This window comes from Lichenostomus cassidix, chromosome 6 (assembly GCF_008360975.1).
Source record: "Lichenostomus cassidix isolate B80296 chromosome 6, HeHo_3.0, whole genome shotgun sequence".
Taxonomy (NCBI): Eukaryota; Metazoa; Chordata; class Aves; order Passeriformes; family Meliphagidae; genus Lichenostomus; species Lichenostomus cassidix.
In genome coordinates this window covers 17,004,586-17,019,506 of record NC_139487.1, presented here as the reverse complement: position 1 = coordinate 17,019,506, position 14,921 = coordinate 17,004,586, and the positions used below count along the sequence as shown (strand labels likewise).

General features: G+C 35.6%; 1 protein-coding gene across 3 annotated transcripts in view; it reads right to left on the bottom strand.

Moving 5' to 3' along the window:
* The window catches only part of ERCC6 (ERCC excision repair 6, chromatin remodeling factor), a 44,936-nt gene that overhangs the window by 6,299 nt on the left and 23,716 nt on the right, over nucleotides 1-14,921 (bottom strand). For all 3 annotated transcript variants that reach the window (XM_085065310.1, XM_085065311.1, XM_085065309.1), the window contains 9 exons: nucleotides 14,438-14,573; nucleotides 7,802-7,972; nucleotides 7,181-7,357; nucleotides 5,720-5,836; nucleotides 4,246-4,341; nucleotides 2,932-3,147; nucleotides 2,091-2,201; nucleotides 1,526-1,645; nucleotides 418-512 (listed from right to left, as the gene is read on the bottom strand). In XM_085065310.1, the coding sequence (XP_084921436.1) occupies nucleotides 418-512; nucleotides 1,526-1,645; nucleotides 2,091-2,201; nucleotides 2,932-3,147; nucleotides 4,246-4,341; nucleotides 5,720-5,836; nucleotides 7,181-7,357; nucleotides 7,802-7,972; nucleotides 14,438-14,573 (1,239 nt within the window). The remainder of the gene's footprint in view (nucleotides 1-417; nucleotides 513-1,525; nucleotides 1,646-2,090; nucleotides 2,202-2,931; nucleotides 3,148-4,245; nucleotides 4,342-5,719; nucleotides 5,837-7,180; nucleotides 7,358-7,801; nucleotides 7,973-14,437; nucleotides 14,574-14,921) is intronic.

Here is a 14,921-nt window from a genome sequence, read left to right as displayed (position 1 = left end):
CCACATACATCTTGATATATCCCAAGGAGAATATAAAGAACTTGATGATTGGAATTTGCATTTCGGAATTGTTGAGTCTCATCTTCTGAATAAGGTACTCACTGTTTTCTGTCTCATACTCTCTTTTACAGTGAATTCTGGATCCATACTGGAACAGACTGATAAGGTACATTTAGCACATGGGTCTTTTAGCTACAGATGGAGCAGCACAGTCGGGAGTCTAGTACAAGAAAAAGGTTCTCCATTTCTCAGGGGAAACTTTTAGAAGTTTTCTGTGATGAAAAACTATCATGACCAAGGTTGGGATTACAAGCCATGTGTGCACATGCACAGGTATGTCACTATTACACCACCTCAGATTCACTACAAACATCTTCCTGAGCGTGCAGCTGTATCCAAGAAATCATTCTGACTGACCTGTGGTATATCTTCTCCTCAATAGTACCTGCAGTGAGAAGCCTGTACACAGTGACCTCTTTCTTTTGGCCTATTCTCCAAGCACGTTCCCGAGCCTGGAACACAAAAGGTTTGGTTACCAGACATGAGCCTCTTAAACGTGTCTGACAGAGAACTAATGATAACCCTGTTTCAAACTTAGTTGGGACAGTTAACACATACTTCAAGAAGTGGTATTTCTAGAGCATTAGGATAACTAACTCAGCAGGAAAGGAAAAAGATTTAGAAAGTCTGTAATTGTACCAAGAAATCTATACAAAAATTATCAATAAATAGATTATGTTAAAGTTGGTACTTATCTCTAGAATATGTACTTTAGATAGATTTATTCCAGAAGGAAATTTCACAACAGAGCTTTAATACACACCTTTCCTTTGAAGTTTTCTTCTTTAACTTAACTGAAATCTTTCCTATGAACATCTTGCCAACTAATGCAGACCACTCTAAGTCAAACACTTGCAGATCTCAGAGCTACACAGGATTTCTATAAAAAAGTTCTTTTCCTCTCAAACTTGTATGCACCACATAACTGCTATGTGATCTGATAAACCAAAGTGTCATAACACCACGAGATATTGAACAACTTCTAAAAGCTTAGAGCAGCTCTCTAAGGTCATAGCTACATATCACTATCCAGCGAGAAAGCCAATTTGAGCAGCATCTGTTTTCCTTTCCTCACCCTGCAATGTCACCATGAACAGTCCAGCCTGTTCAAGAGCTTGCACAGCTGTACTCTCCCTTCAGAAACATCTGGTTTATTTATTTTAAAAACACAGGCCATTTGAACTGTTTGTTTGACTGTTTGTTTGTAACTGACTACATGAATCAACAATACTGAATAGTGGTAAGGTATAACAGTATAAAGGGGATGTGGTGGGAACCACTTAAATTGGCTTTGCCACAGGAGTAATCATAATGTGGAGCTGCACCCTAAGTGACCATTGCTGGGAACAGCAACTTAGGAAAGAGCAGCATAGTGCTTTAACACTGTTTGAGGGGATAGATGTCATTTCATCTTCAGTTTTATTTCAACTTAGTTGGTAAATGGAATGTAACAAACCAAACTCACCTGTGTGTCTACACTGGGATTCCAGTCAGGATCATAAATAATAACCCGGTCAGCACCAACCAAGTTAACTCCAATGCCACCAACACGTGTTGTTAGAAGAAAAAGAAATATGGATTTGTCCTGTAGCACAACAGAGAATTTACTAAAGCAAGGATTACCAAAATGCAACATTAAAAAAAATAAAAAAAAATTACTGGATTATTTTATCAGCATTATTTGCAAAGATGCAAAGGGAGACAAGAGAAGGAATACATTTCCTTGTTCATGTAATATTTCTTTTGACAAATAAAAGTAGCCTGATCTAAATTTCATTTACTGTTATCCAATAAAGTTTCTTTTCCCTCTTCTCAACCGTATTTCTTTTCTTAGCAGAAAACCCAGTTTAAGTGTGAAAGAAGGGATGACTTTTTCCCTGCTCTCACAAAGATAGGGGTTTCATTTCACTGAACGCCCCAGTTTTGTATCTCAAACCTGAAGAAGTATATTTAATAACACAACAAAAAGGAGTGGAAGAGTTTGACCACACTCATAAATATGTATGCATGTATGGGATGCAACATCTCACCTCATTATATTTTGTTACAAGAGGCTGTCTGGAAGCTACTGCTGTGGTGCCATCCATCCTGAGGTAGGAATAGTTCCTGTATCTCACAAAGACTTCAAGTATCTGCATCATCTGTGGTGATGGAAAACATTTAATGAAATCCACATGTGAGGACTGAGCAACTGTGATCAACCTACAAGAATTCCTGGTACCAACTGCAGAGTCAATCAAACGAACGATGACAACCAAAAACTTCAAAACCTTTCTTAAATGACAGAAAACTAACTTATGTAAAGGAGTGGGGAGGAAATTAGTAATTTCACAGCTGAATGCAGTGGAATATTTGTACTTGATTTGAAAGTCCAAGGCCATAGTCTCAAGACAATTAGACTGGGGTGCAGCATCCCATGGAAATTCCACAGAAGCAAGACTATCGTGAATACATAGGGAAAACAAAAAAGGTCACTACCTGTGCTACTGTCCCAGAGTGACCAATTCTGAGGATCAGATGTGCACAGGCACTACACAGAGCATGCAAACTGACTGCCAACTGTACCCTGAAACTACACAGCAGGGACAGCCTGGTAGGATATGGGTACAACTGATACAAGCTTTGACCCAGCATATTGAAATTGGGCCACTGCCACAATGCTGTGTCGTTCCAGTAAAGCTTACTTGAGTTTGGGAACTGGCCTCTGATTATTCCAAAGACATTAGTCATTACAGTAACTTTTTCAATAAGATGTTAATTTTATGAGAAGGACACTACAAAAGGTGGTTCTAGTTACAAGTCCTTTTGGAACTCACACATGCATTTTAGCAATAATAAGAGCTAAACCAAAAAACAATTAGCTCATCTTACCTGTCTTGACTGAGTAAAAAACAACACTCTGTGGCCTTGCTTGTGCCATATTTTCAGCAGGGATTCTACCACTATCATTTTTCCAGAACGTTTCCAATATCCAAACTGATTTGGATCCTCTTCACCATCTGGCACACTCTTCAAAACTCTGGGACTTTCAGCAACAAAGTCAGGGTGGTTGCAAATCTTTCTCAAAGTTGATAGTCCTAAGAGAATCTAAGGAACACAAGACATTTTTATTTTCGTGACAAATATTTGTATCTATACAGGCTGTGGACAAGAAAAATAAAGAACAATAGATGAATCCAGCCACCAAATGTTTGTTTTTAATAGTGTTTTGATGTTAATACTTGTAATACTTGTTTCACAGAAAGTTTTAGGAAAAATCAGTACAAATGATTGAAACTTTACGTACTTGTGAGCCTATTCTGGTGATAATATTAAGAGAATTCTGCAGTAATTTCTGTATTAGTAAAACCAGTCCCTCCCTAGCTGTAAGGTCAAGTTTTTCCTACTTAACAAAAATTCCACCACTTTGTTTCTTGAGATGATCCTGTTCTTCCTTCCAACTCCTGCCATACTAGCAGGTAACTTCAGACAGACCTCGAGAATAGTTAGTATACCCACCAGAATGTAGGTAACAAAGAATACATGAGTAAACATACTTGAACAACATACAAAACTGAAATTACCACTCCATGCCATGTTAGAAAGGATCTACTCAGTTATTCATTCAATAATACCACAAATGTTATTTATTCTTCTGCTATAACAGGCATTCATAAAAATAACCTAGCATGAAACAGTGAATCTTCTCCATCTTCTAGCACTACAAGTTGGATGTGCCTGCCCATAATTTTTGGTTTGTTTGCACAATGGTATTTTTCAGCAATTTGTCTGCTTTCTGTTAATACTGTGAAATGATCAACTGCTGCATTATAAAGTTATCACACCTGAACTGTACTCTCAAGACTAACTACGCTTTTCCTTTGCTTCACTTCTGCAACTAGATAAAAGCATGCATACAGTTACCTACAACAGGTCATCCAAAAAGCCATAAGTTGTTCCCAAGATCACAAACATATTGCGAAGCCCATTCCATTCCTACTTTTACCTGGTCATTTACATGTGGATCACTAAATCTATATATTTAATCTAACATTTCTGAGAAAAAAAAGGAGACAACTAGAAAAACTGAACAGAGACCAGTGTTTGCTTCCCTTTCTGCTCAGAATCCAGCTAGAAGAATGCACAGGCCCGTCCATGGCTTTACCCACCAAACTCTACCTGTCATTATCCTTAATTAATGCCTACCTGCATGTCTCCATTGAGAATCTGGTAAACTTCTTTAGAGTTGATGTAATTTTGATAGATTTGACGCTGCTCCTCTGTCAAACGGCAAAAGAGGACCTACAAAACAAACCAACCACTCAAGCCCAACCTGTGTAAATTTTAAAATTTTACAATGTGCTACAATTAAACTTCACAGATGTTTCACATACTGAAATACTAAGTTAAAAGATACTGCATAGAAATCATTTAAAAAATTAGAGAATGAACATAATCATGAAGATGAATTTAATGAAGTTTTATGTACTCTTTCCCAGTAGTTATGTTTTCCCCTCAAATTGCTCTAGTTTTGGAAGTGCTGCCATTTTCTAGTTTTAATGAGGTAACTGTGCAACGTTAGCATTCTCTCAAAGCTGCGTTTATAGGAAACCCTTTCCATTGTGTGTCTGTCAGATCCCTTACAACTTGCAAATTCTTAGTACCTCATGGGAACTCAAGCAGACATCAGCTGTCCTGTCATTAGACTGAGCATGAAATATAATGATTTCTCAGGTGCTCTGATGGGCTAAAATGGAACAAAATCACTTCCTTGCATCCTGCAAGGCACCCAACACTATGCTCTAAATCAAACTGATGTAGTGCCCTGTGACTGACAAGAGCAAAAATCAAATTTGTTTAAACTGTCTATGATCACATTCTTTTAAGTACCCCAGACTCTTTAAAGCATATAGAAATTAAAAAACTGGTTAAAAAAGATCATTAGACTGCACATATGCAGTATGGCCTAATCCTTTATTATACACCTTTCAGCACTCTCTTACAGAGACTGACACTTCTACTCTTTTAGAAGAAGACAGGAAAGGACTGAGGACAGAACATGAAAGCCTGAAGCACTGAAACCTGAAGAAAAAGCTCATCATTATGACAAGTGAGTGCTTGTAGGAATTTCAGTTAACCAATACTTCCAAAGTCCTCTACTTTGAATGAAAATGTTTCCTAAAGAAACATACCACCTTGTAGTAAAGCAATCCAGTTTTATACCACAAGGCTAATATTTTGGAAATTTATTAAAATGCATAGGTCAGCTAGCCAGCAATATGAACAACAGCCACCAAGTATTTCTCTATTATTTATGGCCCAAATTAATCTTTCTACAGCAGGAAACAATGCTAAATTGTTTCCTGCTGTGAAAAAGGAAACAGACAGACAACTCATTTCAATGCACTTGAGACCTAAGGGGACAGTATTAAGTAGCTCTGACTACATTTCATTTATCATTTGCTTTTTAGATAAGTGAATTCATATAGACCCTGTACAACAGCCATCATTTAATACTCAGAACACTGGTAAATGAATATGAACCTTGAAAGCTCTTCACCTTATCTTTAGTTAAACCAGAATTTTATCTGCTATTAGCACAAATTATTTCCGAATGTTTATGAAAGACTGAATTTTGGGGAGGGAGATGACTCAGATCAAGTAGTGAAAATAAGCAAACCTGTTCGTTTTTATCTGGAAGTGAAAGGCTCATTTTTACATCAGCCTTCATTCTTCGCAGCAAGTAGGGGTTTATGGTGTCCCGTAACACACAGGCACATTTATATGCAGTTTTTACCTGAAGAAAGGAAGAAAAGGCACAAGTTGTATTTTGATTCTTGGTATTAATTTTAGCAACTAACAAAATTACATAATTAGCAATAGGAAAATTCTAATAAAATTAGATTACTCATTTTACATGGATCTACAGTTCCATGTTCAACACATGAATTGCAACAAAATTCACGGTAGCAACAATAAAATTGAATAAGTCTTCCTCAGATACCACAGATTTGTCTCTAAAAGAGATGAAAAGTAGGATATTTAATTTAGAAACCAAAGAAGAAATTGAGTATAAATCTGTACAAAACCAAAATCCTCATGAAAAAGTGCTAATATGAATACTGAAGATCAAAAAAGAAGCCTGCAGCAATATTGGTTACCAGACAATAAGTGAAGATTAGTGCTCACTTGAGACTTTAAAAAAAAATCAGTACCAGAAAATCCCCATGATCACAGAAACTAAAGGTCACTCCAGCCCTAAATGGAGCATATGGTTCTGTAATGGGTAATGGATGGGTGAGATAGGTATTAACTGCACATAATGGCTAAAAATACCTTGATTTGTCTTAAAGCAAAGCAAACAATATAATAAATTATTGATATATAAAAAACAATTGAAAGGCTAACTTAGTAAATTACTAATATTTAGCCAGGAGAAGTACTTAAACTTGGTAAGAAAATAAAACTTTGGAAATGCATGTAAAACATTACAAACAGTAGTTAAAAGGATACAAGTTTATTAGCATTTATATTAAACTCAGTCTGCAGATGATGATGCAGACAATTTATTTACCATCTAATTCAAAAAATATTTAAGCTACCATCAATACTGAGAACCACGACTACGGACATTAATAGACACTTATTCAAAATAATTTCCCAAATAATTTTTTGCTTTCAAAATTAATTTATCTACTTCCAGACTTCCAACAACTAATGTGGCTTTTTAAAATAAAAACTGTTTTCAGTTTAGATTTGAGGATTCCTCTTACTGCATAACCTGCCAAAGCTTGATAGCAAACAGGGAAGTTCTATTTAAACATATGAAAATGTGAGATCAGTCACCTCCCACCCCAAATTATCTTTACTTCATATCAAAGAATACTTCTAATTACTTAAACTTCAGGCTTTTTGACAAGAAAACCTTGTTTATAAGCCGTATTCCTGTACAAATGAAATGGTCTCATTTAGTTGAATGGTTTTTTTACACAACCAGCAGTAAAACACACATACACACAAATCTTTTTTGGATTAGTCTTTAGAACATACAGCATTAAGTACATTTAGAAGTCGATTTAGAAACAACAGTAACAGTCGGAACAGTTTCCTTTAAGCAAAGTGCTATTTTAGATGCATTTACCTGGACAGGAGAGGCATTGCAATACCCTCCCATGGTTATCGGGACAGAAAACTGCTCCATGAACACAGGCAGTGTTCCCAATTTTCCTGGGAATATAAAGTCAAAGAGGGACCAGAGCTCCTTTAGGTTATTTTGCATAGGGGAGCCAGACAAGATGATTCGATGGGGTGTGCGGAACTATTAATAAAAACCACAAAACCAAAAGAAAGTTATTTGCATGGTTCATGGTGTATCCTGCCTCCTGCCTCAGAGGATATTCAATTTCACCATCAATAAATTCTCATGTCAAAATATGTGGCCTCACACTCATGAAAAAACCAGCTTTCTGCAATACACTGTCCATAAACCGTTAGCAGAAAATTCACACCAGCAATCTGACATTAACCCCCACTGGTAAATTACCATGAAATTTAAAATCTCTCTTTTTTTTCCTCTATCATACTTCTGTTAATTTTCCCATGTAAATGAATTAAAAATGTTAAGTAAGTTAAATAGTCAAATACAGATCATTGTGATTTATGCTTTTATGCTTTATTAATGATCGAACATATATTTTTATTATAGACTATTAGAGTTTGGAACCTCCCCCCAGAGCACTTAAATGTATTTTTTATAAAGTACCTGCTTGCATGCAAGTGTGACTGCAGCATTTGGATTTCGGATTTTGTGACCCTCATCCAGAATGACATAATGCCAATCATACGTGTGGATGTTGTCCTGCATTAGTCGAATGTACGAGTAAGACGTAATTAAAATTCCATGGCATGAAGCAATTTCATGAATTAGTTTCACCTAAAAGCAAAAGATTCACATTGTGAGACAGAATTCTCAGACCTACTGAACTATACACACAGAGCTTTACTATCTAAGGTACATATAAAAACTTTAATAAAAGCAGATACATAATTTACTTTGCAAAGAAAACAAGTATAGGCAAGATTTTGATTATATGATTCTTAGCTCATCTATAAAAGAATGGAGAACTTGAATACTGTGTTACAGCAAATCAGAATTTGACCAAAAGCCTGGTCAGAAGGAGACAATGTTTTTCTACTTTTAATTTTTAATGGCAATGTTTGAAAAAACAAACACTGGATTTAATTAAGGTAACTGGCTTTTTCAAGTTCTCCTATATTCACTTTACAAACCCAGCTTTGTGTACTGCAAGCAAGATGAAGAATGTTAAGAGGAAAATAAACAAGTGAAATACTGAAAAACAAATACAATAATCTGTTCAGTTAATCCTAAATTCTGTCTAACCTTTCTAATTAGTAGATTAATGTAGTTGCTATCAGTCTTCAAATTCCATGCTTCTCTTGTAAGCTCTAACCTTTCCCCAAGTTTTACTAGCCTTTCTAGCTGCAAGGTACGTAGGGCAGGGACAGTGTATATGACTTCCCACAGTGTTCAGGACCCATCTTTATTGCATTTATCCTCCACATATAAATCTAGAAGACTTAAACAGAAGATGATGCGGGAAAAATAGAAAGTAGAACCACCATCAGATTTGCTAAAGGAACGACAAACCCCTTATTACTAGAAATGCCTTTCAAAAAAAAAAACAACCCACAAAAACAATTAAAAAACCAAACAAAAGGGAAAAAGCCATGTCAAAAACTCAGATGATGTCAATATCCACGCTCTTTTACTGTAAAATTACTTTCTTACATGTACCCCAATATTCAAAATACTCTTCTGAGTTTAACTGTTCAAGAATTTCTGCTTTCTGATTATCATCTCCTGATAAAACAATGACACATTATTTAATGTTGACATCACGATTCTCAAGAGAATATGTAATCTTCTCCTGATAAAACAATGACACATTATTTAATGTTGACATCACGATTCTCAAGAGAATATGTAATCTTTAGAATAATTTGTATTACAGACAGAGTAGGATTTCTCTGCAGGTGTGGACATCCAAAGCTTAATTCTACCTGGTACATTATCCATAGTCTGCAACTTTTCTCGAGTCTCAGCAATGGTCTCTCATAGAATATTGTAGACATCTCTACCCAAACACTTAAGACAAATCATCTCGGGTGATTTAAAATTAAAAGCTTGTAAAATATGTAACCTCTCCTAATTTTTGCAATTAATAGGGTATGTCTGCAATTAGCCTGACTTACAGAATGCTACACTCTTGTCATTAAAAGATGTTTTGTGAAAGTGCTCCTGTTATTATGGAGGCTCAAGAGACCAATCCCTCCTAGAGGGCAAACAGTGGACTAGTAGAAAACAACAGCCATAAATCACGCTGTCAGGTAGCAGGAGAACAGAAGTGAAACACAGGCACATGAAGGCCATTCACTGTAAACACACCACAGCAGAATCCTAGTCAGGATTTACTGAACCTGTAATTAATTAAAGTTTCCTTCAAGCGAAATTTTTAATAAACAAGGATTTGTGCTGACAAGGAAGAAATACAACAACACAGTTTTATCAACTCACACTAGAACACTTAGTAAGCCTCATTTTACTGCATTGGGTAATTTTTCAAGGTTGCCTTCACGTTAGATGCAATTCTTGGAATAATTTTAAATATTTTAAAACATGATAACAGATCTAATATTGGATACAAACTCTTGGGGGTGTGGTATTTCATAATTTATGCTATTTTATAATGTATTCTTTAGTCCACAGTTTTTGTTTCATTAGAGTAAGGCATGTCTAACTTAATTTTATTTTTTCTCTGGAAAGACACCTCAATAAAATATTTCAGGTCATGCACTGTTATACTAAATTTAAAAAAAGTCTGCTTGAGAGAAGTCCTACTAATGCCAAAAAATTACACAGGAGTTACCTAATTTCGTAATTCTGCACTCTGGCCTTTATCTGATGCTAATGAATAGAGGAACATGTGAGTAGATTGAGTAATTATGAACTTGCATTTCTGTTCAGCACAGTACTTCAGGCTTTTACAATTCAGGGATAGTATTTTCTCCCAACCCTGGGTGATAAGTTGATGGTGTTGCCTTGTCTTCACTGGAGGACATGAGATTTACAAAGATGGCATTATTTTTGGCAAGCACCATTCCTTAAGGCTAAAACATTTATGATTTATTCTAAGGACATACCTCTAAGCAAATGCTTTTTTCCTGTTGGTAACTCACTGTAGCTATAAGTCTGTTTCTGAAGGTACAAAAACAGGACAATTTTTTGACTGATGCTTACAGAAATAAGGTTTATCTTTTTTTTTTTATAAAGTAGTCTTTTAAAAAAATATTTAAGAAGACCTGAATTCTGAACTCTTATTTATTATGTATTAAAAATGGTACTTTTCTTATACAAAAATGTGTATGTTAGGACTGAACTTAAAGAAAAATACTAGTGATAACTACAAAATTCACTAAACATTCAGATACCTTTGAGGCAAGTGTGAAGTCAGAGAGAGTATCTAGTCACTTATACAATCATATATAATTTGTGAATCAAAAGTGCATTCTTCAGCAGGCTTATCACTATCTCATAACCAACCATTAGACCTGGGGATCCATAAATTCAACATATAAAACCTCTTTATTATCTCCCTGCCCCAACAAAAACATCTAAATGGTACCACGAAGAGGCTTCAAAAGAACACATTATAATGTTTAATAATGTAAAAGTTGCAATAAAAAGAGCTAAAGCACTTAGTACATATTTAACAAGAATGCTACTTCTTGGAGCACAATACTAATTTTATCTGAGTTTGGTCCTTAACTCGGAAATACAGCTAACTTGGCTAAAATACAGGTTCCATATGCAGTCACGCCAATAACTGTAACCTCTGAAATTTGCTTTCTTCACATGTAGATCATGTACTCTACTGTGAGGCTTGAAGGTCTAAAACTATCCATGTGTAAAGTCATCTTCAAGTAGACGGTTTCACAGCTGCAAGCATCATGAACTAACAATTACCTTTCAGGGCTGCATTGTGTGTCCTGCATTTGACCAGAATGAAGGAATGCAAAGTTATGGATTTACATATAGCATGTGACTAACATCAGAAGGAATTGTTAACCTCAGTGATACCTGTTCTAAAGATTAAGAAATTAAAAGTTCAGCCTTGAACTTAAAAAATACAGCCTCCTTCCATATGTGGTATGTTAAACAAGATAACCAAAGTTCATGTTGTCTATTATATTCCATGATTTACTAAGGCTCATGTGCCAACAGAACTGTAAAAACAACAGGATGAGCTCTTTGCACAGAGGGGCTTTTTCCCAACACAATAAAAGTTTTTTCTCCTTACCTTCTGTTCTATACCATGAATAAAACAGTACTTGTGATACACTACATTAGATTTACTTTGTTTTCTCTGATGCTTAGAGGACTCACAGCACTCAACGCTTACGGATCAGATTTGAGTGTAAACCATAGTAGGAGCTTAATAGCATTAGACAGCACTGCAGGACACATTTAGCCACAAATGCCACACCTTCTTCAAACCAAAAGCTGACTTCACAAAGGAAGATTATCTCTTAAATCTGGTTCCACCTACTGCTTAAGCACATTTATCATCATAGAAGAACTAAATAATCTCCTGTAATCACTAATAATAATAACAATAATAATAATAATAATAGTAAGTTTTACATCTCATCCAAATGCCTTAAGCTCAGAAGTCCTGGAAGTCCCTCCAATTTACTACTGCGTCTTCCTTTCATCATCTAAAATAATAATCTGCCTTCCCTTGTGGAGAGCTGAAGGCCTTTAAATTATTAGTCATATTTCAAGGGGTGAAACTGGAAACTTACTCTTAGTCCATTTGTAACACAGAAGAAGTGCTACTAACTGACCATATGTGGGAAGTATTGCCTAGAATCAATTTATGATATAACAATCAGAACAGATGATTTCCCCACTCTTCATTGTCAAGTGAAACACTTCTGTGGGCAACTGTGAAGAACTGGGAGACAGGCTCTTGCATCAATGCTTGCATATCTGAAAAGGTGCACCAGAAAATACCTATTCATAAAACTATATGATTTCACCAGTCTTGAAAGATTTAGTATTTGCTAAGATTTCAGGATTCCTGACAATGTTATGGTAAAAATTACATACATCCATCTCACCTAAAACATCTACTTAAATTTTATCAAATGAAACTTCAGTTGTTGTCTATTTTCTGCAATAAAATACTGTCTTGCCTTATGGAACATCTGTTATTGCTTAACCCTTCTTCTCCAAAGTTCTCATTCAGTTCTTTTACAATTAATCTTTGTTCCTTAGAAATCACGTGTCCCTCTTTCACAGATCTGTAGAGAACAAGCTGCAACAGTGTATTTTACCACAACCTGCTGGCTAACCACTACAGGACAAAGTAGTCCTCAAAATCCTTTAAGGATTTGAGGTCTTTAAGGTCTTCACTGTCTGATGCCCAGTTAGTCTGGAGGACAATTACATTCCTCCATTGGTTCAGAAAATTGTAACCTCTTCAAAGGCTGAAATGAGCTTCCTCACTCCAAAGCTGATAACAAAGTTTGGTCCCCAAGTCCTCTCCTGGAGCTGTCCAGCACAAAACTCTTCTCATCAATTAGTGATAAACCATGATACACTAATAGAACAACAGGTGAATCCTGGAATTGTCAGTTAATTCCAAACAGGCCTGTGCAACATGGAGACCAAAGGTGCGCAGGGAGTTGGCTTTTGGCCACGTAAAATTAATCTCAAAGAACTTGTGCAGTCTAACCACTATTTTTATATTTATTTATTTAACTGACTTATTTTTTATGCCTTATGCCAGCGCGTAAGGGCAGAAAGGTCCTTGGATGAGTATTACAAAGTTAAGATGTGTAAAAGTGGTCTTCTGTAATGCCACAGATTATCAGAAGATTGAACTGTTATAAGATCAGACCAGCACTAAAATATTCATGGAAAGAATGTATATTGAAAATAGATCCCAGGAAGGAGTAAATAATCCATTCTGTATTTTATGTGATATATTTTCAGTGTATAAGTGTTACTTACTTATGCTAATTTATTAGTAGCAAACTTTTATTACAGGTATAAGGGGAACCAGAACAGGAAAGTTGGGTTTTTTTCCATACTTTAGATTGTTCTTCTCTGATTAAGACGCATTTAAGAAAAAAATGTGCATGAGGTTAAGACCTTATCAGCAGTGACATTTGTTTAATGCACTGTTGCAGCTCTTAGAAGATGAGACATTAGGTCCAGTTCTCTAAATCTGCCCGAAAGTGCTTACATCTTTAATTTTAAATTGTTGAATATGCATTTGAAGGATGACAATGAGAAGGTGAAATCCTGAAGACCTGACTATTCCTGCAGATGGAAAAATTTCAGTCAGTCTGTCAAGTCCATTAATTAACAAATAGCCCAAAATAAGCACACATTACTTAATTTAGGAAGACATGCGACCATGTTATTGAGGTCAACAGACTTTTAGGGCTTGAAAACACATCAAGTTAATTGAACAACAGGAAGTGATTAGCACATTAGAGTGTGCTACTCCTTTTTTGCCATGTACTGTAACTGCATCAATTACTTCAGAATACGTTTAATCAAGTGCAATTACGCACCATATAATCTTAATGTTATTACAAGAAATTCAATAAATATTTAAAGAGAAATTTAAAAATGCTTTGCTGAATCCTGAAAATCCATTTAAGCATCTGAAATATAAGGCTAAGGGAAAATAAAAATCTACATTTTCCTTGTGTTCCTGCAAGATACCAAAGTTTGAAACTTCAGAGAAGTCAGGCTTTCCAACTTAAGAAATAGACTAAGAACATGCATACAAAGAGACTGACAAAGAAAACAAAGACAGGAAGGGCATTGCTGGACACAATGAAAACTAATGAATAACTCTGTCATTAAAGAAAATGAGACTAAGTGATACCAGCTGACAACAACCAACTGAAGAGAAATTGCCTATGCATGCAAAACACATTAAATATCAGATCAATGATATAGTGATGCACAGAAATGCTTCAAGCATTTATGTGGTGCACAAGCAGTCTAGTCATAAACTCCTAGCATAGCCTACAGCACTACAGAAACTTGTTATATATTTAATTTATTCACACAACACATATTTATAATATGCATGTATTCCTTGTCATCCCCCTTTTAGTCCAGTTTACTACCAAATCTACACAAGACAATGAACTTTTTGTTCTTTTAAGACATTCAGAGAAAGGGCACAAGCTCTTTCCTACACACAAACACTAGGCAACAGGGGCTTTTTTTTTCTGCTAGTGACAAGAAAAAAAAAGTCGTCTCTGGAATTAAAAAACAGATGTCAATCATTACCTTACTCTTGGTGTAAGAACCAGTTTCATGGAGCACAGCGACTCTAAATGGAGGCCACCAAGTGTGGAATTCTTTCACCCACTGATGCAACACAGTAGCTGGACAAACAATCACTGTTGGACCCAATCCCTGGTACCTAAAATCGAGTATTCAAGGAAAAAAACCCTTAATGTGAAATAAATACTCTGTATTAAGTGGCTCATTAAAATACACACATATTAAAATGACACACTTTACAGTTTAAGTGGAATATGAGGGCTATGGAAATTAATTGGCAATTTGTTTTCCTGGAAGTCTGTTTTTTAAAGGAAGATGAAGAGGGTATGGCTGAAAGAATCTACCCATTGAACACTTAATGGATGCATCTATCAAGATAAACAGAAATAGAAAAGCTCCAAACAATAAGGCATAAGGGAACTTCCTCTTGTGATATTACAAATCAGGTTTTAGTGACTGCTGTTTCTATAAGTGAAAAGAAATCATT